We start from the raw sequence: 27,962 nt of genomic DNA, 5'->3' as shown, positions 1-27,962 counted from the left end.
ACTGCTTTTGACTCTTTCTGAGCACGCAGGAAAACCTCTCATCTATTCCGTCCCTCTCAATTTACATGACCATGAGGAAATTGAAACCTTGGGAGGTTAAGTGACTTGCCCTGGGACAGACAGCTAGCTTGTTCCCGCTGGAACTGGAGCCCCTCTATTGGTTACCACAAATGCTTTATTTTCTGCTGTCCATTTAATACACAATCCTCTCCTGGTGAATTTTAGCAGCAACTGGTGCTGTCGGCAGTACACTCCTTGATTGCAGGTAATTCCACCCTCCCCCCATACCTTTCTTTCAGTGGATCTGAATGGTGTGAAGTCAGTGACTGCAGAAGCTCAGGTGGGAACCATCCGGGGAGATCCCTGGGTCCAATTCACTGGTGAAAAGGCAAACGAGTCAGAAAGATGTCTTGCAAGGCAGTGAAGTACTGCATGTAAACATGACTGTGTACAATGACTCCTGAAGTTTGGAAGGGGGGTAATAGCTGTTTATTTCTGAGACTGGAGAAAAGAATCTTTAGGAAAAGAGGAAAAGGTAGTATAAAGACAGTTTTTAAAAAAATAGATCATTGGTTTGCTAAAAAAAATTTTTTTTAATTGAGGGATAATTGCTTTACAGAATTTTGTTTTCTGGCAAACATCAACATGAATCAGCCATAGAAGTATGCTTTTTTGGGGGGACCACAGATATACATTTAACTGTATGAAAAAGGGACATTAAAATTTTTGTTTCCCAGACTGTAAAATCTGGAGGAATATTTAAGGGTGACAGAAAATGAAGGATACATACAAAACTTACGGAGCCCTTGTTCTAGTAAGTGTATGCAGTGTGGCTATTAGAGAAGACCTCTTGGATTGAGGCACAAACTGTTATGGATAATTCTAAGGCACTCTGGCTAATTGGAACAGTCTTTTGAAGATAATAAATCAGGAGCTTTGTAAAAATACCTAATTGTTTACCTAACAACCCACGTGGAGCTCTAAAAGGACTTAATTATTTGAAGTGGCTAGCTTCTTTGTCATTTTAAAACCGTCTTTACAGCCTTTGATTATGTTTCTAAAAGTGTTTTGCACTCCTATAGCCCTAATGCCTTAAAAGTTTTATGACTTTGTAACATAGCACCTAAAACTATTTAATACTGTTTTCCCTGGTCGTTTCTTTTTTTTTTCCCTTGGTTATGAGTGTTCTTAACCAAGAAGATTACCTATTGTTAAACTGAATGTGTTCTCCCAGGCTGCACAGGCAACTGCTCAAATGCGGTCATAATTCTTGTTTGCCCCTGGGCTGTTGCCAGCAGGGAATAAGGCATTATGGGAAGTGGTTTCTTTACCTTCCACAACAGGTGTCTTTGTCAGCGCACCTGATTCAGATACCAGTGTGGAAGCACTGAGTCACTGGACAGCCAAGGAAAATATGAAAGCCAGAGGAATTGCTTTCACAGCTAGAAAGTGGTCCTGCGAGATAAATCGGAAGCCTTCTGGTGCTAGTGAATGCACGAGAGGAGTCACAGTATCTTTTCAAGTACTTCTGAAAAGATAAAAAGGAATTAAAAAGGTATGAACTGCCTGACGCTTTAGAATACCTCATCTCCTGATGATCATTTAGTCTTTACCGGGTTAGTCAGTGTTGAGTGCGGGAAGAATTTTTAAGAAAAATAATACTTAAAAGGCACATCTGCCTTGTAGGGGGGGAAAAAATGAAGTGAAAATGCTTTACCAGCTCCAGCATGGGTCAAACACAGTTTGAAGCTGTTTTAATCTTGAGGATTTATTTAAAGTATTGCATTTTCGGTTTAAAATAAGCCTATTAGTCTTGCTTCTGTTTCCTGGCAGTAAGGTGTTTCCCCCCTTCTGTGTATGTGCGAGTGTGTGTGTGCGTGTGTGTGTGTTGTGTGCGTGTGTTTGTAATCCAGAATGCTCTGGTAGTTGCAAAACTCTTCTAATCACATTTAAATAGAACAGAGTACTATTTAAGTAATCATGTTCATCTAGGTGGAAATACTTTGGAAAGACAAGGAAAAATAGGCATTAGAAATTTCATTCCAAGTCTTGTTTTCTGAAAAACAAGCAAACTAAATAACATAATACTACTATGGGTAATTAGGACTAAATATTATATTTGATTAAAGATAAACATTCCCAGTTTAATTCTAACAAATATTTCTCATAGTATTGCACTGTCATACTCTGGAAAAAGCAGAGAAGATAATAGCTTAATTAGAAATACTGGCAAAACAACTTTGGGAGGAGCTTTATCTGCCCTCCTCCCTTTTTATTTGCTTAATACTTTCCCCATGGAATTAGGCTCCATTATATTTCCTGGTGATTTAGGCAACCTTGTAATGACAGTTTGGTCAGTTTTCACATTTTTCATCAGGGCACATTGAGGTTCATTTACTGTCTTCAGCTGTACTTAAAAAGACGCTTCTCATAGCTAAGGCATCAATAGTTCATTACTATCTGCTGATTTGGGTAATTAAAAGAAATCTCTAAGCTTAAAAATAGACAAAGAGAACTTTTATCATGGGAGAATAATAATCAGTTTAGAAATGACAACCTTGTGTTGTTTTCAGAATAACAGCGGAAAACTAAATTCTCTGAAAATCAAGAATTCTGTTTAAAATATTTGTTGTTTTTTTAGTGGGAGAAGAGGAAATGGTTATTAACTGATATTGCAGTCTGTTTCATTTTTATATTTTGGTACTTTTTGTTTTTAACAGAAATACTCAGAGGGGAAAAGGAACCTTTTTTTTTTCCACACTTCTTGAGATAATTTTTAATTACACCAAGAATTCTATAAATTCTGAAAAATTAAATGTTGCCATCTATTTATTTGCTGTGAACGTGAAAAAAATAAGCAGTAAGAAAATCTACATCTTCTCCAAGAAGACAAATCTTGATATAAGTAATACTGAAGTAAGAAGATAAACTTAAAAAAATTCTCAAGAACATAACATCAATTTTTGTGGTTTTTGGTTTCCTTTTTTTTTTTTTCCCATTTTTGCTCTAGGATATTTCCAGTTAGGAGACTTTTTTGAAGTTTAAAGAAGATTTCCAGAAACTAAATTTTCCAGCTGCTCTGTTAAGAATGCAGAAGGTGTTTATAGTATATACTTCCTCCGTAGATAAGAGACCTAACTCAGTTTTCTACTGGGGGTGAATTTCTAGACAAGCCTATGATAGCAGCTGCTTTTTTTTCCCCTTCTCTGGATTTTTGACACTCCACCCCCTCAAACTCAGGTGGGTGTGTGCATTGACACCAAGCTGCAATAGGATTTTCCCCTGGGTAGTCTGGTCTGGAGCTGGGACAGCAGCTGCTGTTGTGGAAAGACCAGCTGGCAAGATGATGGAAGAAATCTCCATTATGGTAGCCTATGACGCCCATGTTTTCAGCCAGCTGCACGATGAAGACTTCCTCACTAGTCTGGTGGCCATCAGCAAGCCCAGGTCTATGGTAGGTGGGGCCTTGCACATTTTCTCGGGCTGTTATTTCTTTTCTAATATGATAGTTGTACTCGTGTAGCAGTTGAGGCATAACTTCCTAGGAATTAAAATAGAAGTATTGCTGTTGACATTGTTACAGCTGCAACAAGGTCTACAGGTTTTCATGGTTTTATTTATATAAGTAAACACTATTATACTTTAGTAGTACATTTAAAGTATCCCAGAATTAAAGCTTAGGTTAATGCTTTTTTATGTAGTGAGGTTGAAAGAAGTTTTATAATGACAAACATAATGTTCTCCCATGTTTGCCTTGTATGTACATATATGGCTATTATTTACACATATATAATTCAGTATTTCTGAAGTGGAGCATTTTTACCAGTGGGCCATAACAGAGACATTAAGAATTGAACTATCTAAAAATCAAATAACTTTCAGAGTCTTTACATTATTACTTGAAACTATTATAAATATAATTTTAGTTGGGATTTAAATTTGTAACCTTTTGTTTTTAACCATTCTCCCAGAGTCTTAGTTTGCATGTCCTGGCATAATAGAAAAACAAAGTCCTTGCAAATGTTTGTTTCTTCTGTGTAAATGTCATCCTTATATCAGTCATTGATCCGTATCTTTTAAACATACTTTCCTGACTGTTGTCATAGTGACCTCTTCTATTCAGTAGTACTCATCATAAGCAAGAGAATGGGGAATAATAACGATTATCTTACTAGTTGTTTTTGTTTAGTCACTAAGTTGTGTCCGAATCTTGTGACCCCATGGACTATAGCCCGCCAGGCTCCTCTGTCCAGGATTTCCCTGGCAAGAATACTGGAGTGGGTTGCCATTTCCTCCAGGGTGTCTCCCGACCCAGGGATCAAACCCGTGTCTCCTGATTTGCAGGTGAATTCTTTTACCATTGAGCCACCATCTTACTAGTATGTAACCATAATTCTCTATTCTAAGACATAGGAACCTTAACACAATGTGGCAATTTCTTCAAACAATATATTGTAATAAAAAAAAAAAGGTGGAGGGGTAACTCATAGGTTAATTTTCAAAGACTTAAGGGTAATATCAGCTTGATGCAGTATACTGACCTTGTTTCGGTGTACTGATGACACCATAAAAAAAATCTATAAGGTAATCAGGGAAAATTTGACCACTAATTAGATATTAATAATACTGAGAAGTACTCAGTTTGTGTGTGTGCAGTAATATTTTGATTGTGTTTAAAATGATGATTTAGAGAGATGTATGGATATAGTTAATGATGATAAACAAGATAGGTAAGGATAGTTAATGTCTGCAAAGATTCAAAATGGTCCAGTAAAGAGGTTGGTGATGTGGGTAAAACTAAATGAATAGGTGTTGATAGTTGTTGAAACAGAAGAGGAGTACATAGGAATTCATTATACTTTCTCCTTTTGTAAATGTTTTATAGCTACAGTTTAAAAGAATGAGCTAGACCAAAAAAGCAAAGCAAAAACAAAACCATAATATACTTTTGTGTTCATTGGTACAAAAATATCCAGCCTATTGCATTCTTTTCCTGTTTAATATACATAATTTCTGTTTTTATAATTATATGTATTATATGGAGATTATTGTAAATCCTTAGTTAACCATAAATATGTATATATACCAAGTCAGGATAGGTTAGTTCACAGTTGTGAGTAATCTTTAAGCTTCATTTTAGCCATTAATTTTATAATATTCCATCATGAACACTTATCCAGAAAATTCAAAATTCTGTTTCACTGTTTTCTAATGGTCCTATCAAGGTCCTTTTAAGGGATCTGACCTGAGTCTTCAAAAATGTGTAGGAATTTTACAGGTCAAAGGGGAGAAGAACAAAAACAGAGATGTAAAGTAACCCAGTGTAGAGGACAGAAGATGCGGAAGAGGTAGGCAGTGACCAGGTCATGGGGAGCCTCATATACTCAATAAATACAAGACATTTGGGATGTGTGCTTATACACGTACAGAGAGACAGGAAGAGAGAAAATGAATGAATGAATGAATGACTGTTGATGTGCTTACCAGGAAACACTCTTCCATATTCTGCATATTGATATATATTATGCCTTGATGCAATTCCAGCTCCCCCTAAGGGGATTTAGCCCAGGAGCTTATTTGACATGAAATTTGGTCACTAGCATGGAAAATCTCAGAGGCATGATAAAGACACAAAATATAGCTCTATACACCGAACTTTTAAATAGTATAAATGTTAGGATGTTAAATTGATTACGGAACATTCTGGAGATTCTTAGTTCTCAAACTGGGTTTGAAATTTGAAAGAGTTTATTTACTGGTATAATCTTTTGGAAGTGATAGTTTGGTTTTAGTTTGTCTGGGAAAGTTATACTAAAATTGTAGTAAGATAAAATATTTATTATTTGCTTTTGATTCCATATTGAGTTTTCTGCTTTGTCCGGATGAACCCTTTAAAAAATCGCATAAAAGAGATAAATACTCAGATTTTCCGCAGTATAAAGTAAATTGCTTCTCAATGTGATTTATTACTGCACTGTAAAGCAAATTACATTCTTGCTAACATATAAAATCCCCTGGGTTTAGGTTGACTTTTATAAGGGTATTTAGAAACTTTCCTAGTACAGGATTAATTAATATTTCTGTAATTGGACTTTGTTTCATAATGAGAGTTATCTTGATTCCTTAAATGGTAGTAATGCCATTAAGTACAGTGGTTTTGATGTGGACACTGAATCTTTTCTTGTTCATAAGTAGCTCTGTGGCTTTCTGACATCTCTGATGGAGACACAGTGAAAAATACATCTCCCGACATTGTACACACAAGACTGAAAGAAAATTTGACTAAACCATACTTACTGTTGCTACATGTGATGTATTCAGTTTTTTTTTCTGCTCTGTTATATTTGTTTTAAAGATAGTTATGCACAACCATTGATTTCAGAAATGTCTTGATTCACACTTTGATAATATGGCTGTATCCTGTTGATCCTTTAATAATGAATGATAATGAAGAAAATCACAGATCCCTTTATATAGGCCCTTTTGATAAAACAGATAAGGAAAAAGGATAAGGAAGTCAGGTAAAATCTCTCTTTTATCATCCAGATTATTCATACACACACACAACATAAGTTTATACACATCAATACTGTAGTTGCTAAGATAAGCTAAACAAAATCCTAGAGTCATGATTATTAGACCTTCAGTTCAGTTCAGTTCAATCGCTCAGTCGTGTCCGACTCTTTGCAACCCCATGAGTCACAGCACGCCAGGCCTCCCTGTCCATCACCAACTCCTGGAGTTTACTCAGACTCATGTCCATCGAGTCAGTGGTGCCATCCAGCCATCTCATCCTCTGTCGTCCCCTTCTCCTCCTGCCCCCAATCCCTCCCAGCATCAGGGTATTTTCCAGTGAGTCAACTCTTCGCATGAGGTGGCCAAAATATTGAGTTTAAGCTTCAGCATCAGTCCTTTCAATGAATATTCAGGACTGATCTCCTTTAGGATGGACTGGTTGGATCTCCTTGCAGTCCAAGGGACTCTCAAGAGTCTTCTCCAACACCACAGTTCAAAAGCATCAATTCTTCTGCGCTTAGCTTTCTTTATAGTCCAACTCTCACATCCATACATGACTACTGGAAAAACCATAGCCTTGACTAGACGGACCTTTGTTGACAAAGTAATGTTTCTGCTTTTTAATATGCTGTCTAGGTTGGTCATAACTTTCCTTCCAAGGAGTAAGCATCTTTTAATTTCATGGCTGCAATCACCATTTGCAGTGATTTTGGAGCCCCAAAAAATAAAGTCTGACACTGCTTCCACTGTTTGCCATCTATTTCCCATGAAGTGATGGGACCAGATGCCATGATCTTAGTTTTCTGAATGTTGAGCTTTAAGCCAACTTTTTTACTCTCCTCTTTCACTTTCATCAAGAGGCTTTTTAGTTCCTCTTCACTTTCTGCCATAAGGGTGCTATTAGAACTTAGGAACTTGTAAATTACAGCATAAATAAGTTGGTATGTAAGGTGAAAATCCAGTCTAATCAATGACTCAGAAGCACTGAGAAAGCTACCTCATTGGACACAGTATCCTTGCCTTTCCTTAAATCCAGCAGCTTAATTTTCCTTTTGTTGTTCATTGGCTGAAATTAACTCTTTCATTTTGAGACAAAATTGTACCCGTTTCCTCATCCTCTGCTTATTGCAAGGTGCTCACACAGGAATAATAATAACCAATAATAACAACCGAAGGAGGAAGACTCTAAAGTTTTCCTCAGTCAGGGCCTTCTGTCTCCTAGTGGAACCACCAGCGTTCTTCTCTACCACGTCCACCGTTTCTAATTATTTTTATACTTGACTAGTGTAAATAAAGGGAAAAGATCACACCTGTTACATTTGTTATGCATTCCAAAAGGAAGCTTTGAATATGTATTTTAAATTCAGAATGTATGATTTAATGTTTAAAAATGAATAAACCTAATAACCAATGCATAGTCTGTCAAGCTTGCATATTTCAGGTTAAATGTTAACTTATGTTCTGCTGAATTATTTCAACTTTTTAATCGAAGGGAACGTTGTTTTAGCCAGTATGTAATGTTATAAACATTTTGGGATTACTGCAATATGCTGGGTATGAATAGAATATCCTTTACCCAAAGATCTCATATTAAAATAAAAGAGACAAGCAAAATCAATATTTATGGGGGTGATATTTACTGTTATCAGGTAGAATGAAGTAGAGAATAGTTACTCAGTGTGGAGGCAGAATTCCAAAGGGGATGGAAGCAATTAATTGAAGCTTTGAAGGCTGATCAGTTGTTTGCCAGCGAGTGGAAAGTAGTAGGGCCTTTCTGAGCCGGGTGAAAACAGCCTTGTGTAAAGGCTGAGGGATTAACTATTTCAGAGGCTTTAAGGTTATAAGATTCCCAGTTCAAGTTTTACATCTGCTGCTTACTGGAAAATTACTTAGTTTCTCTAAGTATCTGAATGAGGGATATAGTAGCATTACATTACTTGGTTATTTCCAAGATTAAATAAAAGCATTTAGGAGTGAACGCTCTAATTGTCTCCCCTTGTAACTGCCTGAAGAAAGCCTAAAGGATGAGTATGGTGAGTAGATAAGACATCACAGGGATGCGGAAGAAGGCGTTATTGTTGTTTAGTTGAAAAGTTGTGTCTGACTCTTTGCAGCCCCGTGGACTGTAGCCTGCCAGGCTCCTCTGTCAATGAGTTTTCCCAGGCAAGGATATTGGAGTGAGCTGCCACTTCCTTCTCCAGGGGATCTTCCTGACCCAGGGATCAAACCCTCATCTCCTGCACTGGCAGGCAGTTCTTTACCACTGAGCACCAGGGAAGCCCATGAAGAAGGCAAGGGGTGGACAAATGTACTAGTTGGGTTTGCCCTAGTGAATTGCTTTGTTTGGTAGGGGGTCACTATTAGGATATCAGTCTTATAGAAAACTTGAAGTCTGTTGCCATGAAGATGGTATAGAGCAGTGGTCCCCAACCTTTTTGACACCAGGGACCTGTTTTATCAGACAGGGTGTAGGGGATGGTTTGGGGGTAGTTCAAGAACATTAGATTTATTGTGTACTTCATTTCTGTTATTATTACATCAGCTCCACCTCAGATCATCAAGCTTTAGATCCCGGAGGCTGGGGACCCTTGCTGTAGAAGAGCTTAGGTTTGAGCCTCAGGATGGTGAGAAGGCAATGTGGCATTAATTGTAGGGATTTATATGGGTGAGACCATCTGTTGAGTAGATATATCGATTATTGCAGGAATGGGCAGTAACGGATTGACAGGTGCTGCATTGCCCATGGAGAAAAATTTTAAAGGTCATTACAGCAGGTAAAGAGAATTGACAAGAGTCTGGACTTCTTGACACTTCAGCAGCAAAAGTGTAAATAAAGAAATTCATCCAGGCACATTGCTCAGTTCTTGTAGTGGATAGGTACAGTAGAATTACTTAGGAGGCAGCAGCAGCTGATCTATACAAGACGAGTAAATGGTTGAGATAAATTGCAAATTACTGTCATGTAAACTTTCCACCTTATAAAATTAAAATTGGAAAGATTGTTACTATTGTCAGCTTGAATAGGAAAGTTGGATATTAAGACATGTAATGGAGAAAAGATGGCCCATTTTGGCTTTATCGTGTTCCACATCTAAAAATTCTAGATCACAGCATCACTGTAAGAGATTTGGTTTTAATGGTTTGTCCATTAACAAAAGCTTTTTACCCAGACTAACACATGTTTATACTCAATTAACACTGGATATAATGTTCTTAGCAGACAGATACCAGCATAGCAGCTCTGCACCAGGGAAAGAAGGGAGGTCTTCAGGAAGCTACAGTTTCTGTTGTATAACTGGGGATGAGGGCGAGCTTTCTGAAATGACTTCCTCCTTATCAGGTTGGCACATAAATTTCATCTCACATGCCAAATTAAAAAGAAAAAAAATTAGAGCAATTCCTTGTGCCAGAGATGGAGAAAAGAATGAAATCAGTAGTTGTTTCTCAATCCTCATTCTGTATATAAAAATATTGATTAGAATAAAGCTATTGACTCATCCATATTTTTTAATGTTATTATCTGAATATTTTACATTCTGATTGTTATTTCAGTGAAAATATTTTGGTAGTATTTCATCATCTGCAGTTTAGGACAGGAAGCCATATCCTCCCTCATTTGGTTTATCAGTTTTGGTATAAGTTAAGATTCTCACAGTTGCAGGTAATAAAATCTTGAGCTATCTTAAACAAGAAGCAGAATTTATCATGTGGGCACTAGGGGATGTTCCTTTAAACACAAGAGCAAGAGTTCAGCATAGCTGGTAGTGGCAAACGTTTTCCATTATCTCTTGCCATCTAATTAGTTTGTCTCTTTGCATCTACTTTATCTCTTTCCCCAAGTTCTTTGCTTTTTCATTCCCATTGCAGAATGTAGCGGCCATACAGCATTCAGATTTATAGTTCTGTCATTTGCAGAGTTAAGTTGTTACCCATTAATCACACCTCTAGATTCTTCAGAGCGAATCTGAGTGACAGGGGAGGTAACATAGTCTAGAGATGAGCCCAAGAGCCGAAGTGTCTGGGTCAAATCCCACTTCACCACCAATTAGCTCATTTACTTGGGGCAGGTTACTTGACCTCTCTGAGTTTCCTTTCTCTCATCTGTGAATTGGAAGCATGTTAGAAGTATCTTATAGGATTAAATCAGTTAATATATTAAAGCATTTAAGAATACCTAGCACATAGTAAGAGGTATATGTGTATAGATTAATATAATTCCAAACTGATTCTTCCTTTACACAGTCTTGAAATAGAGATTAACATTTAGTAGGACTTAATAAATTCATTTTCTAAAGCTCACTTAGGTTGTTTTGCTATTAAATATGAAATGAATGAACCAGCTGCTACGACACTCGTTAGGGATCCTGTTTCAGATGTTGAGAAGTTATCTTCTATACTTGATTCTGGGAGTGGGATTGATTTGTGAGTTAATTCAAAATAATCTTTTTTGGAGTTGTTATAGGAGCAATTGACATGAAATATATAATACCTGGTTTTTGTTTTGTAAAATCATAGCTTGTCCACAATGACTGAAAAATCTTATTCTAGTTTTTTTATTTCTTTTAGCACCCATATTTGCATTCAGTTTAATATTTAATTTAAAATATTCATTGATCTACTCCTGTGTGCTGTGCTGTATTTTTGGCCCTGGGAATCTAGGTGTGAGGTAGAAAGACCTGTATCAATTGCAAATCTTATATTATTTGGAGAGGTAAGACACGAATATTAGCTAACAATAACACTTGTCAGCCAGTGATAAGTGTTATGCAGAGACTTAAAATGGAATGATGTAATTAAATTGTTTAATTGGAGGCTTTATGCTGGGTAATCAGTGAGTGCCTCACTGGTGTCATTTGAGATCTGAATGCCATCCAAGGGAAAATAAGGGAAAAAAGAATGGCTCAGGCAGAGGAAACCTCTGAGAGAAAGCCCCAAAGTGGTACAGAGCTTGATATGTTAACAAAGTTACAAATACTACAGTAGATGATTACCTATATCCATAATTTTGATTTCAGAAGTTCAGGAAAACATAGATATTTTTCCATCTGAGGTCAAGGACATTGTATTCTGTCCACAGTTTCCTAACATAACATTTTAAAAAGAAATTCTTTTTTCAGGGCCCCCTGTACTGCGTGTGCCTTCTTAGTTCCCTGACGAGGGATCAAATCCCTGTTCCCTACAGTGGAGATGCGGCATCTTAACCACTGCACTGCCATGGAAGTCCCCCAACATAACATTTAACTTACATTTTCTGAGACACAAAGGCTCTGGGTAACTTTTCCTTTCCGTATGACTGCCTTGGAGAAATTTGACTATGCCTGGCAGTTTCTCTCTTCTCCTCCTTTGTTGTTCAGTTGCTCAGTCATGTCCAGCTCTTCGTGACCCCATGGACTGCAGCACGCCAGGCTTCCCTGTCCTTTACTATCTCCCAGAGTTTGCTCAAATTCACGTCCATTGAGTCGATGATGCCATTCAACCATCTCATCCTCTGTCACCCTTGTTCTCCTCCTGCCCTCAATCTTTCCGAGCTTATGGGTCTTTTCCAATGAGCCTGCTGTTAAAAATACTTGTGCAACTTGTGTGATTGTTTGACTAGTCTCTCACTAACCCATAACCTCCATGAGAACAGGGCTGTGTCTCTTTTTGTGTACCACTATATCGCTCGCCCAGCATTGTGCCTGGTGCTTTATATGCTCTCTGTACATATTTAATCGATAGTATTGGGGGGTGGGAAAGAAGTGTATATGTGTAAAAGAAGCATATGTGTAATCATGGTCTGCAGTGGATAATGTTTGTAATGATTCAGTTCAGTCCCTCTGTCATGTCCAACTCTTTGTAACCCCGTAGACGCCAGCCAACAGGCCAGGCTTCCCTGTCCATCACCAACTCCTTTTGTTTTTTTTTTTTCATTTATTTTTATTAGTTGGAGGCTAATTACTTTATAATATTGTAGTGGTTTTTGTCATACATTGACATGAATCAGCCATGGATTTACATGTATTCCCCATCCCGATCCCCCCTCCCACCTCCCTCTCTACCCAATCCCTCTGGGTCTTCCCAGTGCACCAGGCCCGAGCACTTGTCTCATGCATCTAACCTGGGCTGGCGATCTGTTTCACCCTAGATAATATACATGTTTCGATGCTGTTCTCTTGAAACATCCCCCCCACGCCTTCTCCCACAGAGTCCAAAAGTCTGTTCTGGAGCTTGCTCAAACTCATGTCCATTGAGTCAGTGGTGCCATCCAACCATCTCATCCTCTGTCATCCCCTTTTCCTCCTGCCTTCAATCTTTCCCATTATCAGGGTCTTTTCCAGTGAATTAGTTCTTCGCATCAGGTGGCCAAAGTATTGGAGCTTCAGCTTCAGCATCAGTCCTTCCAGTGAATATTTAGGTCTGATTTCTTTTAGGATTGACTGGTTGGATCTCCTTGCAGTCCAGGGGACTCTCAAAATGATTGGATACCTTCATAAAATAGGGAAGGTTATTTCAAAATCTTTTCATCCTTAGAGCTTCATACTAAATTCTTGTAAAATTTACTGTAGGATTAATTAGTTTAGAGTCTAGTTGAATGGGCTTCCCTGGTGGGCTCAGATGGTAAAGAATCCGCCTGCAATGCAGGAGACCTGGGTTCGATCCCTGGGTTGGGAAGATCCCCTGGAGAAGGGAAAGGCTACCCACTCCAGTATTCTTGCCTGGAGAATTCCATGGACAGAGAAATCTGGCAGGCTACAGTCCATGGGGTCGCAACGAGTCAGACACGAGTGAGCGACTTTCACACACACACTAGTTGAATAGTTAAATAATAGTTTTTAACTGTTTAAAACAATAATGCATTGCTTGTTTCTTTAGCTTATTCAGTGATTCATTGAACATGCATGCCTCCTGCGGGCAATGTCCTGTGTTAACCTTTAAGCTACCTTCAAAGAGACAACAGTCTAATCTGGAAGAGAGCCTTTCCTTGGTGTGCCTGTCACATTGTGTGTGTACCCGGGGCCTCACTGAGATGGATATTCTCTCTGCTTTCCTGAGGTGTGCCTTGCAGGTTGTTTTTATTTCTCTTCACTTGGCACAGACTATCTGCAGTCTGGTGTTCTCATGAATGAATAAAGGAGTTGATGGAAAAGACAGTATGGGAAATACGGATACTATCAAAAGAGATGAACATTTTTTTAGCACTTTGAGTTTTAAACTTTTACAGTTTTGCCTTTTGAATAAGTAGTACATTCACATGGTTTAAAATTTCAGTACATATAAAATAGCATCCAGTGAAATTGTTCCTGTTGTCCCAGTGGTGTTCTTCTTTTTCAGAAATATTTTATGCAGATACAAGCAAATTGGTGTTGTTCCTCCCCTCCCTTTTTACAGAAATTTTGGCATCCCATTCATGTTCTGTACTTTGCTTTTCCATATGTGTTAGAAATTCTTCTATGTCAGTACATCAAGGATTCCTTATGCAGTTGATAGATGCATAGTATTTCACTGTATGAAATTTTGTAATATGTTTGACCAGCTCCCAATGTATGTGTATTTAGAGTTGTCCCCAGTATTTTGTTGCTACAAACTGGTGCAGTAAATAAGCTTTTATATGTCATTTCACAAAAGTGTTAGAATATCCATATATCCAGTTCCTGGGGGTGGAATCGCTGGGTTGAAGGGTATGTGCATTTTGTAATTTTGATATATAAGCCAAATTGCTGTCCTTCAAAGATGTATCGTTTCACCCACCAGCAATGTATATCTGTGCCCTTTTAAAGGTGAAAACTTTTGATTAACATTCTAAAGAAAAAATGGAAAATTTTTAGGTCGTTATATGGAGAAAAAAGATGTTACAGATGAAGAGAAGAGCACTTTGAGAAACACACAGGAGAAATAGCATGTCTGGGAATTTTATCCTGCTTGATCTAGCTAGAATATGAGAGGAAGGCCAGGAAGTGATAAGAAAATAGGTGTTGGTCGTGGAGGGTTTTGTGTGTAATGCTAAGGGATCAATATTTTAGTTCTGTAGATGAAGGTTTTGAGTAGGAAAATGATGTACTAAAGTTGATTAATACATATTACAGAAAGAGTAGCTGCTTGTATCATTTATTTAAAGGGAAGCATACCAAATAGCTCTACTCCCTAAAGATCTTGCAACTTAGTTTTTTATCATTAATGAGTAAAGTAATGTTGATTATACAATAAAATTTGGGGGGAAAATATAAATAAATAATAAAAGGCAGAAATTACTAGTAATTTTACCACTCAGAAATTCTCTCTATCCAAAGAACTCCTGTGGTCCTTAAAACAATGAAAGAGAATCAATATATGTATTAGGTTAGAAAAGACAGTGATTTCCAAAGACAACCACTTGTTAAGAGTTGTGATTTCTCCCAGAAAGGAAGAAAAGAAAAAGGGGTAATTTACAGCATAGTTGTTAATGTAAGCATATAAAATGAAGGCCTTATCTTAAACATATAGGTGCCTATTAGAGACAAAGAACCATTGTTGTTTTCTTTAAGGACCTTTGTTGTTTTTCAGTCACTCAATTGTTTCTAACTCTTGGTGACCCCATGGACTGCAGCATGCCAGGCTTCCCTGTCCTTCACTCTCCCAGAGCTTGTTCTAACTTACATCCATTGAGTAGGTGATGCCACCCACCATCTAATCCTCTGTTGTCCCCTTTTCCTCCTACCTTCAATCTTTCCCAGCATCAGGGTCTTTTCTAGTGAATTGGCTCTTCACATCAGGTGATCAAAGTATTGGAGCTTCAGCATCAGTTCTTCCAATGAATATTCAGGACTGATTTCTTTTATGGTTGACTGGTTGGATCTCCTTGCAGTCCAAGGGACTCTCAAGAGTCTTTTCCAACATCTTACTACAAACCTTTAAGTAGACCCTGCTTACATGTATTGTTTTTCCTCTTTATGACATTTCATTGGCAGGTACTTCTCTAATTAGGATCTCAGCAGTTATCAGCCATGCAAAATGTCTGCTAAGTTTCAGAAAGCTGGAGTGCACTGTTCATACTCAGGAGTTCTCTTATGGAATAATCCTAGTAGTTTTAGTAACCAGGTCTTCCTTTTGTAGGGTCCATTGAAACAGTTTGTGGCAGATCCGATCCTTTCCAGGCTGTTCTTTGAAAACAGGATTTGAGAACATCATTTCTGAGTCACTGTTGTTCTCTTTAAATGCATGTGTCCTACCAGTGCATGCTTCAGAAGTACATTAAAGTATCTTCAAATAATTTTCCCTCCTTGATTAGATCCTAAGAATTATGAGGGGAAGAGGAGGAAGGTCCTAGGTGCATTTACTGAACCATCTATTGGAGAACTCCAAACTGGTAGATTGTGACAATAATTTTGGTGTTTTGGGATTCAGTATATCCCAAGATAGTGGTAAAACTCATACAGTATGTGATAATGCTGCAATCAGCAAAACCTCTTAATTGTTAAAAGGTGACTTTTGGTTCAAAGCCCAAAAGCTCTGCAGTGCCCTCTAACCTAACAGTCACACTTAACTTAATTTCACTCCTTCATGTGAAATGATCATTTTTATTGCTCTTGCCTAAAGGTGCAAATTGCTTTCTCTCTTGGGTGTAGGCTGTTGAGCTTTCTTCTTATTAAAGAGACAGGAAATGTATCTTCCATTTAAAGGATTAATGTCATCTGTAAATGTGTACTCTAATTTGTGATTGACTTGAACTCTTCGAAGAAGATATGAAAAACAAGGGATAGCTTAGGACCCACGACTCTTGCTCATGAATGAAATGTTTCCAAGGACCAGCCTTTCCAGTGATGGAAGGGTGCAGAGAGGATATGAGAGAAGACTGCAGTACACCAGAATATATTTTGTCTCTAACCAAGATGGCCACGACTGAGTTGGCTGGACTCACGAGTTCCTTTTTCTCCTACCAAGGACTTTTACCTATTTCTTCAGGAAGTGAGTACTCTCTATAATCATTGATGGAAATGGAATTTAGCACACTGCATTTGATGCAAGAAGGTTGACACTGGACCCAGGGGAGAAAAGAGATCATTTGTTAACAGACACTTGCCAAGACACAAGGACATTTTTTCAAACCCTACCAGGTCAAAACATGGTAGATATTCTACAGAATTGGGCAAATAAGTAATTGGAATAACTGAGTGAAAACGATTCATTTCTGTTAATTAGAAATAAGAGAAACTGTCCTGTGAATTTTCCAGAATTAAGAATACTGAAAATATTTAAAGGATATACAAATTTGTAGTGATATTGATATCCCACAGTAAATTACCATGTCTCCCCTAAGCAATCTTCAAGGGAAAAACAGAAATAAGAACTATGTAAAATAAAGATACTAATTCCATCTGGAGTGAAATGAAGGCATTCAGCCTGCTCAATCTTTCAAACTATATAGAAGTTTTTTTTTTTTAATATATTGGGCATGATATAAAATGACTGTGAATTCATACTGAAAAATTTCACTCACCAGTGACCTATTTAGACCAAACCCATAGGTTTCAGCTTGCTTCTGGCTGCAGGAGCCAGGGCCCAGCTGTGCAGGGTAAGTGTGGCATTGACTGGGTGACCACAGCACTGCTGACGTTGGACTGATCCACCTTTCTCTAAGCACCTCTATAGCCCAGCTGCTTGTGTAGATCCTCAGTCTTCCCTCACTTTAGAGAATTTTTTGTAGGACAGTAAGGTACTTGTCTTCGGTACCCTTACAAAGGGAAAGAATTAATTTCCTTTCTTGACTATGCACTGATTTCATGTTAGGAGACTTAGAGTAAGAATAGAAAATTAGTAGACTCACAAATTAAGATGAAAGGGGATTGAGATAATAAGGAACGTAAGGCTCAGGGTCCACAAGTTCTATAATATAACAAGTTCTCTGGTATTATATTTCATCTTTTATTATTTATTTTTAATTGACGGATAATTGCTTTACAGAGTTTTGTTTTCTGTCAAACCTCAACATGAATCAGCCATCAGTTCAGTTCAGTCGCTCAGTCGTGTCCGACTCTTTGCGACCCCATGAATTGCAGCACGCCAGGCCTCCCTATCCATCACCAACTCCCGGAGTTTACTCAAACTAATGTCCATCTAGTCGGTGATGCCATCCAGCCATCTCATCCTCTGTCGCCCCCTTCTTCTCCTTCCCCCAGTCCCTCCCAGCGTCAGGGTCTTTTCCAATGAGTCAACTCTTCACATCAGGTGGCCAAAGTATTGAAGTTTCAGCTTCAGCATAGGTATACATATATCCTGGGTTTCATATTAATAGTGATAAAATGATGCGATAAAAAGAATCACATTATTTTTAAACTTTATTTAATTCAATTAACTCATTCTTTTTTTTAAGTCATTTAACCTTCACAACAAAACTTTAGGCTTATTTTACAGATGGTCAGGCTGAAGCAGGGGTTCAGAAGATAGCTCAAGGATACACTGCAGGAAAGTAGCAAAGTCAGAATTTGAACACAGACTCCCTGGCTCTGGGACAGTGTTCTTAATCATTATTCAAAATGCGTGGCATTAAAAAAAAGATAAAATGTTTTATTTGCGTTCAGAACAAAACAAAATACATGGCATTATGCTTGGTTCTCACTCATTAGTTATTATACTATAATACTATACTTATAGTTATTATATAAGTTATTGTATAACCTTGAGATTATATATCCCTTTGATTATCAGAATCCTGAACTTTTCTACACCTAAACAGTTTCTAAGGAAGATGGTAAGTTAGATGTTAAATCTATAATTACAGTTTCTTTAATTTCTTGAAGGTGAATGATTGCTCTAACAGTGATCGGCCCTGTTGTTATTCACTGTCTTTCGGGTGTGTGGATATTAAGGTAAACATGCTTCAGTTCAGTTCTGTCGCTCAGTCGTGTCTGACTGTTTGCGACCCCATGAACTGCAGCACACCAGGCCTCCCTGTCCATCACCAACTCCCGGAGTCCACCCAAACCCATGTTTACTGTGCCTGTGATGCCATCCAACCATCTCATCCTCTGTCACCCCCTTCTCCTCCCGCCCTCAATCTTTCCCAGCGTCAGGGTCTTTTCCAGTGAGTCAGCTCTTTGCATCAGGTGGCCAAAGTATTGGAGTTTCAGCTTCAACATCAGTCCTGCCAATGAACAACCAGGACTGATCTCCTTTTAGGATGGACTGGTTGGATCTCTTTGCAGTCCAAGAGACTCTCAAGAGTCTTCTCCAACACCACAGTTCAAAAGCATGCTTACTTAAATTCTAAAAGCTCCATGTTTGACTTGGAGTTCTATACATGAAAAGATTCTTCCTTTAGCAGGTGTGCTTACAATGAATAAGTAAAGCAGTTAATAGTTTTGTCTGTTTTGAATTTCCCTAATTGTGTAGAAGGCATATGCTAACAAGAAAGTTATTGTTTGAATGTGGAACTGCTGCTGTCTTACTTGAATCTCACTTTTCAGTCTATTTATTCAAATGCGTCTGTGAACTTACTGTTGTAATGGAAAAAAAAAACTTTGATAGTCCAGAAACTGGCACTTTAGAAGAAGATTGGACAGGTACAAAAATGACTTACACTAAAAATTATCTTAAGTGAAGTGAAGTTGTTCAGTTGTGTCTGGCTCTTTGTGACCCCATGGACTATAGCCCATCAGGCTCCTCCATCCATGGAATTTTCCAGGCAAGAGTACTGGAGTGGGTTGCCATTTCCTTCTCCAGGGGATCTTCCTGGGATCGAACCCGGGTCTCCCACATTGCAAGCAGACGCTTTACCGTCTGAGTCACCAGCTTCATTTATCTTAAATGAAGGGTACTTAATTATACAAAGGCAATCTATTTTTTGGTAGTTGTGTATCAAATGTATAGAGGGCCCAGCGTGGATAGCTGGCATTTTGGTTGACAGACTCAGGACCCAGAAAAGTCTAGCTGGAACAGTGTGTCCATGAAACTTAGTAGGGCAAAGAGTAATATGTGCGATTCAAATCCAGAAGAATGCGTGTAGTATAGCATGTTAATAGCATTTTATAGATGTTTTTAGCCATTAAAAGTGAACTTAAGTCTTAGTATTAATAAAACTAAATTTTTACTAACTATGTACTTTGCACCCAGTAATGTTAGTGGTTAGTGCTATGCTTACAGAAGAGAGCAAGGTAAGTGGGGTTCCTACCTCCACAGGATTTACAGTCTAATTGGCAAAATAGATGTTAAACAATCACAAAAAACATTATGAATTTTATGAAGAGAGAGGAAGACCTGAGTCCTAAGGGAATTTTTAGGGAGATCTAGTCCAAATCTGAGGGATTAGGCTCTGTGGGAACACAGAGGGCAAACTGATCTAAATTAGGGATCAGGGGACCTGAGGGACAAGGAGGATTTAGTCAACCAAAGAGAATGAGGGGAAGGGGTCAGGTGTTCTAATAAGAGCAGGAAGTGTATTCTAAGTTTCAGGAGTGAGCAGGAAAACATAAAGAAATGGAGCAGAGAGTGTTGGGTAAGGGAAGCAAAGAATGGCTTGAAGTTAGGCTAGAGAAGAGAGTGGGCTTTAATAGCCATGTTAAGGAAATTGGACTTCATGCACAGGGCGATGGAATGCTGTTTCAAGGTTTTAAGCAGGGAAGATCTTAATTTTATGGCACTGTCAGAAACACTAAGCTAATGATTTAAACGTGGCAATGCCTTTGACCTTTCTGCTTCTGAATTTTCTCATCTTTAGAGTGAGAGTCTTGGGTTAACCATTTCAGATCAAAGATCTCTAATGTGCATGTAAATCATCTGAAAGTATCATGTCTAGGAAGAAGTAACAGCATTTTTCATCTGTTCTGCTCTGATTCTATTTTTCTTCCTTTCAGATTGGAATGTAAGTTTTGTTATGGAGCATATTTTAGTATTTTAGATGTGGTGGGTTTTTTTTTTCCCGTCATGTAGAATTTTGTCATCAGAAAGGTAATATAGATGTATTAAGGAAAAAATTTTAAATGTGGAAAATAATGAGAAGGAAATAATAGTGATGGATACTGTGATTCTAAAATACTTGGAATATAGCTAGAATGAAAGGTACAGGCTGGTATTGTTGTCGTTGTTCAGTTGTCCAGCCATGTCTGACTCTTTACAACCACATGGACTGCAGCATGCCAGGCCTCCCTGTCCCTCACCATCTCCTGGATAGGCTGGTTTCAAATCTTATCAAAAGGGCAATTCCGCTGCTGGGATAGCAGAACACTGGAGGTCCAATAATAGTCTTCAGATTTCTGAAGGACTATTGTGTGGAAGTTGGAATAAAAGGCAGAATCATGGTTAATGAGTATAGGCTGCTAGAGATACAGATTTCAACTCAGAAGTGGGAAAAACAAAACTAACAATTAGAACTTCCACTGGAAGGTTAGTAAGTTCTTCTGAATGCCTGTAAGTGTTCCAGTAAAGTGCTACATATCTTTAAGCAGTATATAGTCACTTAGGGATAATACTGAGGACATCCCAACATCAGCTAGGAAGTTAAATTATATGAACTTTGACTCCATAATCAAGGGTTTTATTTTGGAATCTTAATTTTTTACATATTTTAAGGAACACATAACTGACTTTAGTAATTTAATACTTGATTAAGAAAGAAAAGTAATTTAAGTTACTAGGTGTCTTGACTTTGAAGAAATGCTGGAAGTTTTAAACTAATTTTTAGGTATGTCATTTTTTGGTGTACAGTTGTGGCGTTGGTTATATTCACCACTATTTATTTCTAAAGCAGTTTCACCCCCCCCCCATTACAGAAATCTGTTCATCAAGCCGTTCTTCCCTATTGCCCTCCTTTCTCCTAACCCCTCATCACCTCTCATCTACTTTGTGTCTCAGTGAAATGCCTATTCTAGGTATTTCATACAAGTGGAATCATAGAATATTTGTCCTCCTATCTGGCTTATTTTACTTACTGTGGTGTTTTTGCAGTTCATCCATGCTGTATGATATTAGAACTTCATTCCTTTTTATAACTGAAGACATCCTGTTGTATGTATATACTATATGAGCACATTTTGTTTCTCTGTTCATCTGTTGTTGGACATGTGGATTGTTCCCTTATTTTGGCTGTTGTGAATAATGCTACACTGAACATGGCTGTACAAGTGTCTGTTTGAGTCCTTGTTTTTTATTCTTTTCAGTATATACCTAAGAGTGAAATTGCTTCAGTTGGTAAAGAAGCCGCCTGCAATGCAGGAGACCCCAGTTCGATTCCTGGATTGAGAAGATCCGTTGGAAAAGGGATAGGCTCCCACTCCAGTATTCTTGGGCTTCCCTTGTGGCTCAGCTGGGAAAGAATCCACCTGCGATGCAGGAGACCTGGGTTCAATCCCTGGGTTGGGAAGATCCTCTGGAGAAGGGAATGGCTACCCACTCCAGTATTCTGGCCTGGAGAATTCCATGGACTCTCAAAGAGTTGCACACAACTGAGTGACTTTTATTTTCACTTTCAAGTTAAATGTAGAATTATCCTACAGAGGAACCACCATGGTGCTTTCCATGGGGGCTGAGCGACTTTGCATTCCTACCAGCAGCTTAGGAAAGTTCTAATTTCTCTACTGCCTCACTAATATTCTTAACACTTTTTTGACTTTTTGTTTTTGTTTTTATTCTAGCCATCCTCATGGATGTGAACTGGTTATCTCGTTGTGGTTCTAATTTGCATTTCTTTCTGATGACTAATGATGTTAAGTATTTCTCATTCGTGCTTATTAGCCATTTATGTATCTGGAGAAATGTCTCTGGAGAAATGTCTACTCAACTCCTTTGCCCATTTTTAACTATCAGTTCAGTTCAGTTGCTCAGTCATGTCCGACTCTTTGTAAACCCATGAACTGCAGCACACCAGACCTCTCTATCAATCACCAACTCCTGGAGTTTACCCAAACCCATGTCCATTGAGCCAGTGATGCCATCCAACCATCTCATCCTCTGTCACCCCCTTCTCCTCCTGCCCTCAATCTTTCCCAGCAACAAGGTCTTTTCAAATGAGTCAGCTCTTTGCATCAGGTGGCCAAAGTATTGGAGTTTCAGCTTCAACATCAGTCCTTCCAATGAACACCCAGGACTGATCTCCTTTAGGATGAACTGGTTGGATTTCCTTGCAGTTCAAGGGACTCTCAAGAGTCTTCTCCAACACCACAGTTCAAAAGCATCAATTCTTCAGCGCTCAGCATTCTTTATAGTTCATCTCTCACATCCATACATGACTACTGGAAAAACCATAGCCTTGACTAGACAGACCTTTGTTGACAAAGTAATGTCTCTGCTTTTTAATATGCTGTCCAGGTTTGGTCATCACTTTCCTTCCAAGGAGTAAGCGTCTTTTAATTTCATGGCTATAGTCACCATCTGCAGTAATTTTGGAGCCCAAGAAAATAATAACTGCATCGTTTGGTGGAACTGTAAGAGTTCTTTATATATACAGGATATCAAACCCTTATTAGATATATGATTCAAAAATATTTTCTCTCATTCTGTATATTGTCTTTTGACTTTCTTCATGTTCTTTGCATAAAATTTTTAATGTTGATGAAGTCCAACTTACTTTTTTTGGTTTGTGTCAAAGATATTTTTCAGTTCAGTTCAGTTGCTCAGTCATGTACGACTCTTTGCGACCCCATGAACTGCAGCACACCAGGCCTCCCTGTCCATCACCAACTCCCGGAGTCCACCCAAACCCATGTCCATTGTGTTGGTGATGCCATCCAACCATCTCATCCTCTGTCGTCCCCTTTTCCTCCTGCCCTCAATCTTTCCCAGCACCAGGGTCTTTTCAAATGAGTCAGCTCTCCGCATCAGGTGGCCAAAATATTGAGTTTCAGCTTCAGCATCAGTCCTTCCAATGAATATTCAGGACTGATTTCCTTTAGGGTTGACTGGTTGGATCTTCTTGCAGTCCAAGGGACTCTCGAGTCTTCTCCAACACCAAAGTTCAAAAGCATCAATTTTTCTGCGCTCAGCTCTCCTTATGGTCCAATTCTCACATCCATACATAACTACTAGAAAAACCATAGCCTTGACTAGATGGACCTTTGTTGGCAAAGTAATGTCCTTGCTTTTTAATATGCTGTCTAGGTTGGTCATAATTTTCCTTCCAAGGAGTAAGTGTCTTTTAATTTCATGGCTACAGTCACCATCCACAGTGATTTTGGAGCCCAGAAAAATAAAGTCAGCCACTGTTTCCACTGTTTGCCCATCTATTTGCCATGAAGTGATGGAACTGGATGCCATGATCTTAGTTTTCTGAATGTTGAGCTTTAAGCCAACTTTTTCACTCTCCTCTTTCACTCATCAGGAGTCTCTTTAGTTCTTCTTCACTTTCTGCCATAAGGGTGGTGTCATCTGCATATCTGAGTTTATTGATACTTCTCCAGGCAATATTGATTCCAGCCTGTGCTTCTTCCAAACCAGTGCTTCTCATGATGTACTCTGCATATAAGTTAAATAAGCAGGGTGACAATATACAGCCTTGACATACTCCTTTTCCTATTTGGAACCAGTCTATTGTTCCATGTCCAGTCCTAACTGTTGCTTCCTGACCTGTATACAGGTTTCTCAAGAGGCAGGTCAGGTGGCCTGGTATTCCCATCTCTTTCAGAATTTTTCACAATTTATTGTGATCCACACAGTCAAAGTCTTTGGCATAGTCAATAAAGCAGAAATAGATGTTTTTCTGGAACTCTCTTTTTCAATGATCCAGCGGATGTTGGCAATTTGATCTCTGGTTCCTCTGCCTTTTCGAAAATCAGCTTGAACATCTGGAATTTCATGGTTCACATGTTGCTGAAGCCTGTCTTGGAGGATTTTGAGCATCACTTTCTAGCATGTGAGATGAGTGTAGTTGTGCAGTAGTTTGAGCATTCTTTGGCATTGCCTTTTTTGGGGATTGGAATGAATACTGACCTTTTTCAGTCCTGTGGCCACTGCTGAGTTTCTTGACATAAAATATCATAAAATTCATAAAAACATCTGTTTAAGAGAGTGAACTTTTATGTAATTTAATAAGAGTGCAAACTGTTCATGTGCATATGGGTAGAATAGCATATATAGATATACATAGTTGTTGCTCAGTCTTATCCAATTCTTTGTGACCCCATGGACTGTAGCCCACCAGACTCCTCTGTCCATGGAATTTTCCAGGCAAGAATACTGGGGTGGATTGCCATTTCCTACTCCAAGGGATCTTCCTGACCCAGAGATTGAACTTGCATCTCCTGTGTTTCCTGCCTTGCAAGCAGATTCTTTACCCACTGAGTCATGCAGAATAACATAGTATCTAAACTGGATGAAAACTTGTATGAGTTGTTTTGTTTCCTTCTCTAAGCTTTATCTTTCTGTGAAAAGGTTCCAATTTACTTATGAAGGATGTTTTGAGATTTTTAACTTAATGCTTACAGAATCTGGGAATGTTCTTGTAAGACTAGCAGTAAATTTTGTGAGCATATTATCTGCTTAGTAGTGACATCATCTGTCTTATTAGATTTCAAGATGTTGAAAATAGCTCATTCAAATACTCCTATTATGTGATTGAATGATTACTTATTGTTATAAAAATCAAAGCTCCCTTGTTACTGCTATGATTCTTTTCGACTGCTGAATTTAGCGACACATGCCTAAACAGAAAGATCCTTACTGCTCCCAGGTATTAGACTCTACTTGCCTTGATGGTGTAGAAAGGAGATAGCGGTGACTCTGGAGATAGTGATTTTTAAACTCCTCCAGAACTAGGATGGGTTTTTTTCCAGATATCCCAGTTTTCTCCCTGGAGCTTCTGTGTTAATGCTGACTAGACTCAGAGTAATACAACAAACCCTGGTCAGTTAGGGAATGTCCTCTTATTGCTCTGTTTCTGAAATTGTTATTCACAGCAGCTCCTACCCTTGGCAGACCTGAGTTTGTTTTGCAGTCAAATGAATGAATAGATAAGATTTGATTTTTACTTCCGAACAAGATATTTTTCCTTCTGAATTAAAGTATAATTTGAGCTGGGTAATAAGCATTTATGTTTTTACACTCATTGTTTGATAAAATAAAAACATAAAAAAACCAGTTGATGGCATTTTGCATGGCTGGCAGGTGTTAATGACATATAAACCGTGTGTTCTGCATCCACACGAGACAGATGCTTGTGTTCTGTTCTATAGGTTTTACTGCTTCTCTGCCAGTGGTGGTTTAGGTGCTCAGCCATGTCCGACTCCATGAACTGTAGCCCACTAGGCATGTCTGTCCATTGGATTTTCCAGGCAAGAATACTGGAGTAGGTTGTCATTTCCTTCTCCAGGGGATCTTCCCAACCCAGGGATCAAACCCAGGTCTCCTGCACTGCGGGCAGATTTTTTTACCAACTGAGTTACCAGGGGAGCACTTTTCTCTGCCAATAGCCTTTCAAATTTATCTCACAACAGTGGGCCAGGCAAGAGAATATGAACAGACTAGCGCACATCCATTGTCTTGGAATAGTAGCCCAAAGGACTGGATACTTGTTTTATCTTTATACAAGCTGGAGCTGTGCATTTATAAGTGGCAAGGGTGTGTACCATGCCTTATTACAGGAAATACCTAAAAGCCAAATATATGGTCTTTGATCTCAAGAATTTTCAGTGTCTTCAGAAAAGAACACACCCACATCTAGAAATGTCTTAAAAGCAAAGTATAGATAAGTAAAGATGAGTTGGACACAAACTGAATCTGTTTTTGACAGTGCCAGCTGTGTCTAGTCAGATAAGTTTATTATGGAAATGTGTATCAATCTAAAAGATAAGTCATGTCAGGTAGTTGAAATTAACTGTGAATTCATTCTCTTCTAGAGTTTCAAGAAAGGAATCCTTTAACAATAAAATTTATCTCAGATGTTCATAGCCTGTATATTTTCAAGTTTTTAAACCTAGAAAACAGTGAAAATAAATATGTGCCATTCTAATGGCAGCAACTCCTTACTGCTGTTATTTGCATTGTTATCTGGTATACGCAGTAAATAGCACAATAGTTGAAAGTTTAATTTATGGACTCTTAGGTGTTTGTTATATATGACACAGATTCTAACTTGGCTGTAAGTAGAGGTGTCTATTCATAGTCCACTCTGCTTGCTTGTTCATAAGAGCCATGTGATGAAGTCATTTAACTATAAGGATTTTGATTATTTCCCCACAGGTTTTGACATGCTCATCATTGCCATGTGAGTAAGATAGCAACACTCAACATTGTGTTTCTAGAAATAAAAGGTTTGTCCCTGTGGAATGTCAGTTAGAACAGGCAGCTTCTGTCTTGCCTGAAGAACATAGCTATTTTTGTGTTATAATCTTCCTGATAATGTAAATATGGTTATCAAACCCTCACTTTGTGAAAATTCTACAAAGCTTATTAACTTCTGTAGGGTTAATAACTGCCTCTCACTTTCAGCTCTCTCCTAGTTGATTACCTGTCAGCATTCTAAGTCAGGTGGCAGGTAAGAAAATACCTAGCCTCTTTCTACAAATGTACTGTCTGCAAAAGGTTTCTTTTTGTAATATTTATCTTAAAGTTTTATTGGAAAACTACAGGGAAAAGAAAAAAGACAAATTTTTCTTTGGTTCTATTTAAATGCCAGTGACTATATGAAGTGAAAGACTAGTGATTCCTTGTTTCAGAAAATAAATGTTGACACCTAAAAGACGGAAGCAAGTTACAAAGCTTTCATGACTTTCTGGAATGTTCTTTGAACACATATCCTTCAGATATATTCTAGTGTCCAGGATAGATTTCCCACCATGTTTATCTACAGTTGGAAACAGAATTCGTTGCATACATTTTTCTGTAATTAGATAAGAATGTTCTTACTGCTGATATGCAAACAGTTCATAAAGATAGCTGTTGTCTAAGATACTTCACAGTTAACAAGTGTTGAGTGGTGAACTCCAGTCTGCATTTTCTAAAATGTAATGGTAGTATCCTAAAAATCCAGTGGTTTTCTCACATACAGCCCGTGATGGTGAGATCCAAGTCTCAAAGGACATAGGCAGCTCTGCCATCCTCACAAGCTACTTCCATGGTGGAAGTAGGAACTAAAGAGTTGTTGGAGTCATTGCCGTCTCATGGCCAAAGGAGAAAGGAAAGCTACCAGGGCGTGTCTGGTAGCTCAGCTGGTAAAGAATCCACCTGCAACGAAGGAGACCCTGGTTCAATTCCTGGGTCAACCCAGAAAGATGCCCTGGAGACTGGAGAGGCTCCCCACTCCAGTATTTGTGGGCTTCTCTAGTGGCTCAGACAGTAAAGAATCCACCCGCAATGTGGGAGACCTGGGTTTGAGACCTGGGTTGGGAAGATCCCCTGGAGAAAGGAGAAAGGAAGTGGGGGACAAGCCCCTTCCCTTTTAAGAGCAGCAGTACAAAATGGCGTGCATCACCTTTGCTTACAGCCAGAGTTAGTCATATGGCCTCTCAAGCTGGGAAAGGCTGGGAAAGATAATCTTTTTCTTTTTCTTGGCTTTCTCTCTCTCTCAG

At 38.5% G+C, this 27,962-nt stretch overlaps 1 protein-coding gene across 6 annotated transcripts in view; it reads left to right on the top strand.

Moving 5' to 3' along the window:
* Positions 1–27,962, top strand: part of RABGAP1L (RAB GTPase activating protein 1 like) — a 677,279-nt gene that overhangs the window by 586,118 nt on the left and 63,199 nt on the right. The window contains exons 1-2 of one of the 6 annotated variants that reach the window (XM_020902283.2): positions 1,369–1,555; positions 2,721–3,454. The exons of the other annotated variants lie outside the window; for them this stretch is intronic. Coding sequence (XP_020757942.1) covers positions 3,344–3,454 — 111 coding nt within the window. The 5' untranslated portion in view covers positions 1,369–1,555; positions 2,721–3,343. Of the gene's footprint in view, positions 1–1,368; positions 1,556–2,720; positions 3,455–27,962 lie in introns of those variants that run through there. 6 annotated transcript variants of the gene reach the window in all.

This window comes from Odocoileus virginianus, chromosome 11 (assembly GCF_023699985.2).
Source record: "Odocoileus virginianus isolate 20LAN1187 ecotype Illinois chromosome 11, Ovbor_1.2, whole genome shotgun sequence".
Taxonomy (NCBI): Eukaryota; Metazoa; Chordata; class Mammalia; order Artiodactyla; family Cervidae; genus Odocoileus; species Odocoileus virginianus.
This window is presented reverse-complemented; position numbering and strand designations above follow the sequence as displayed.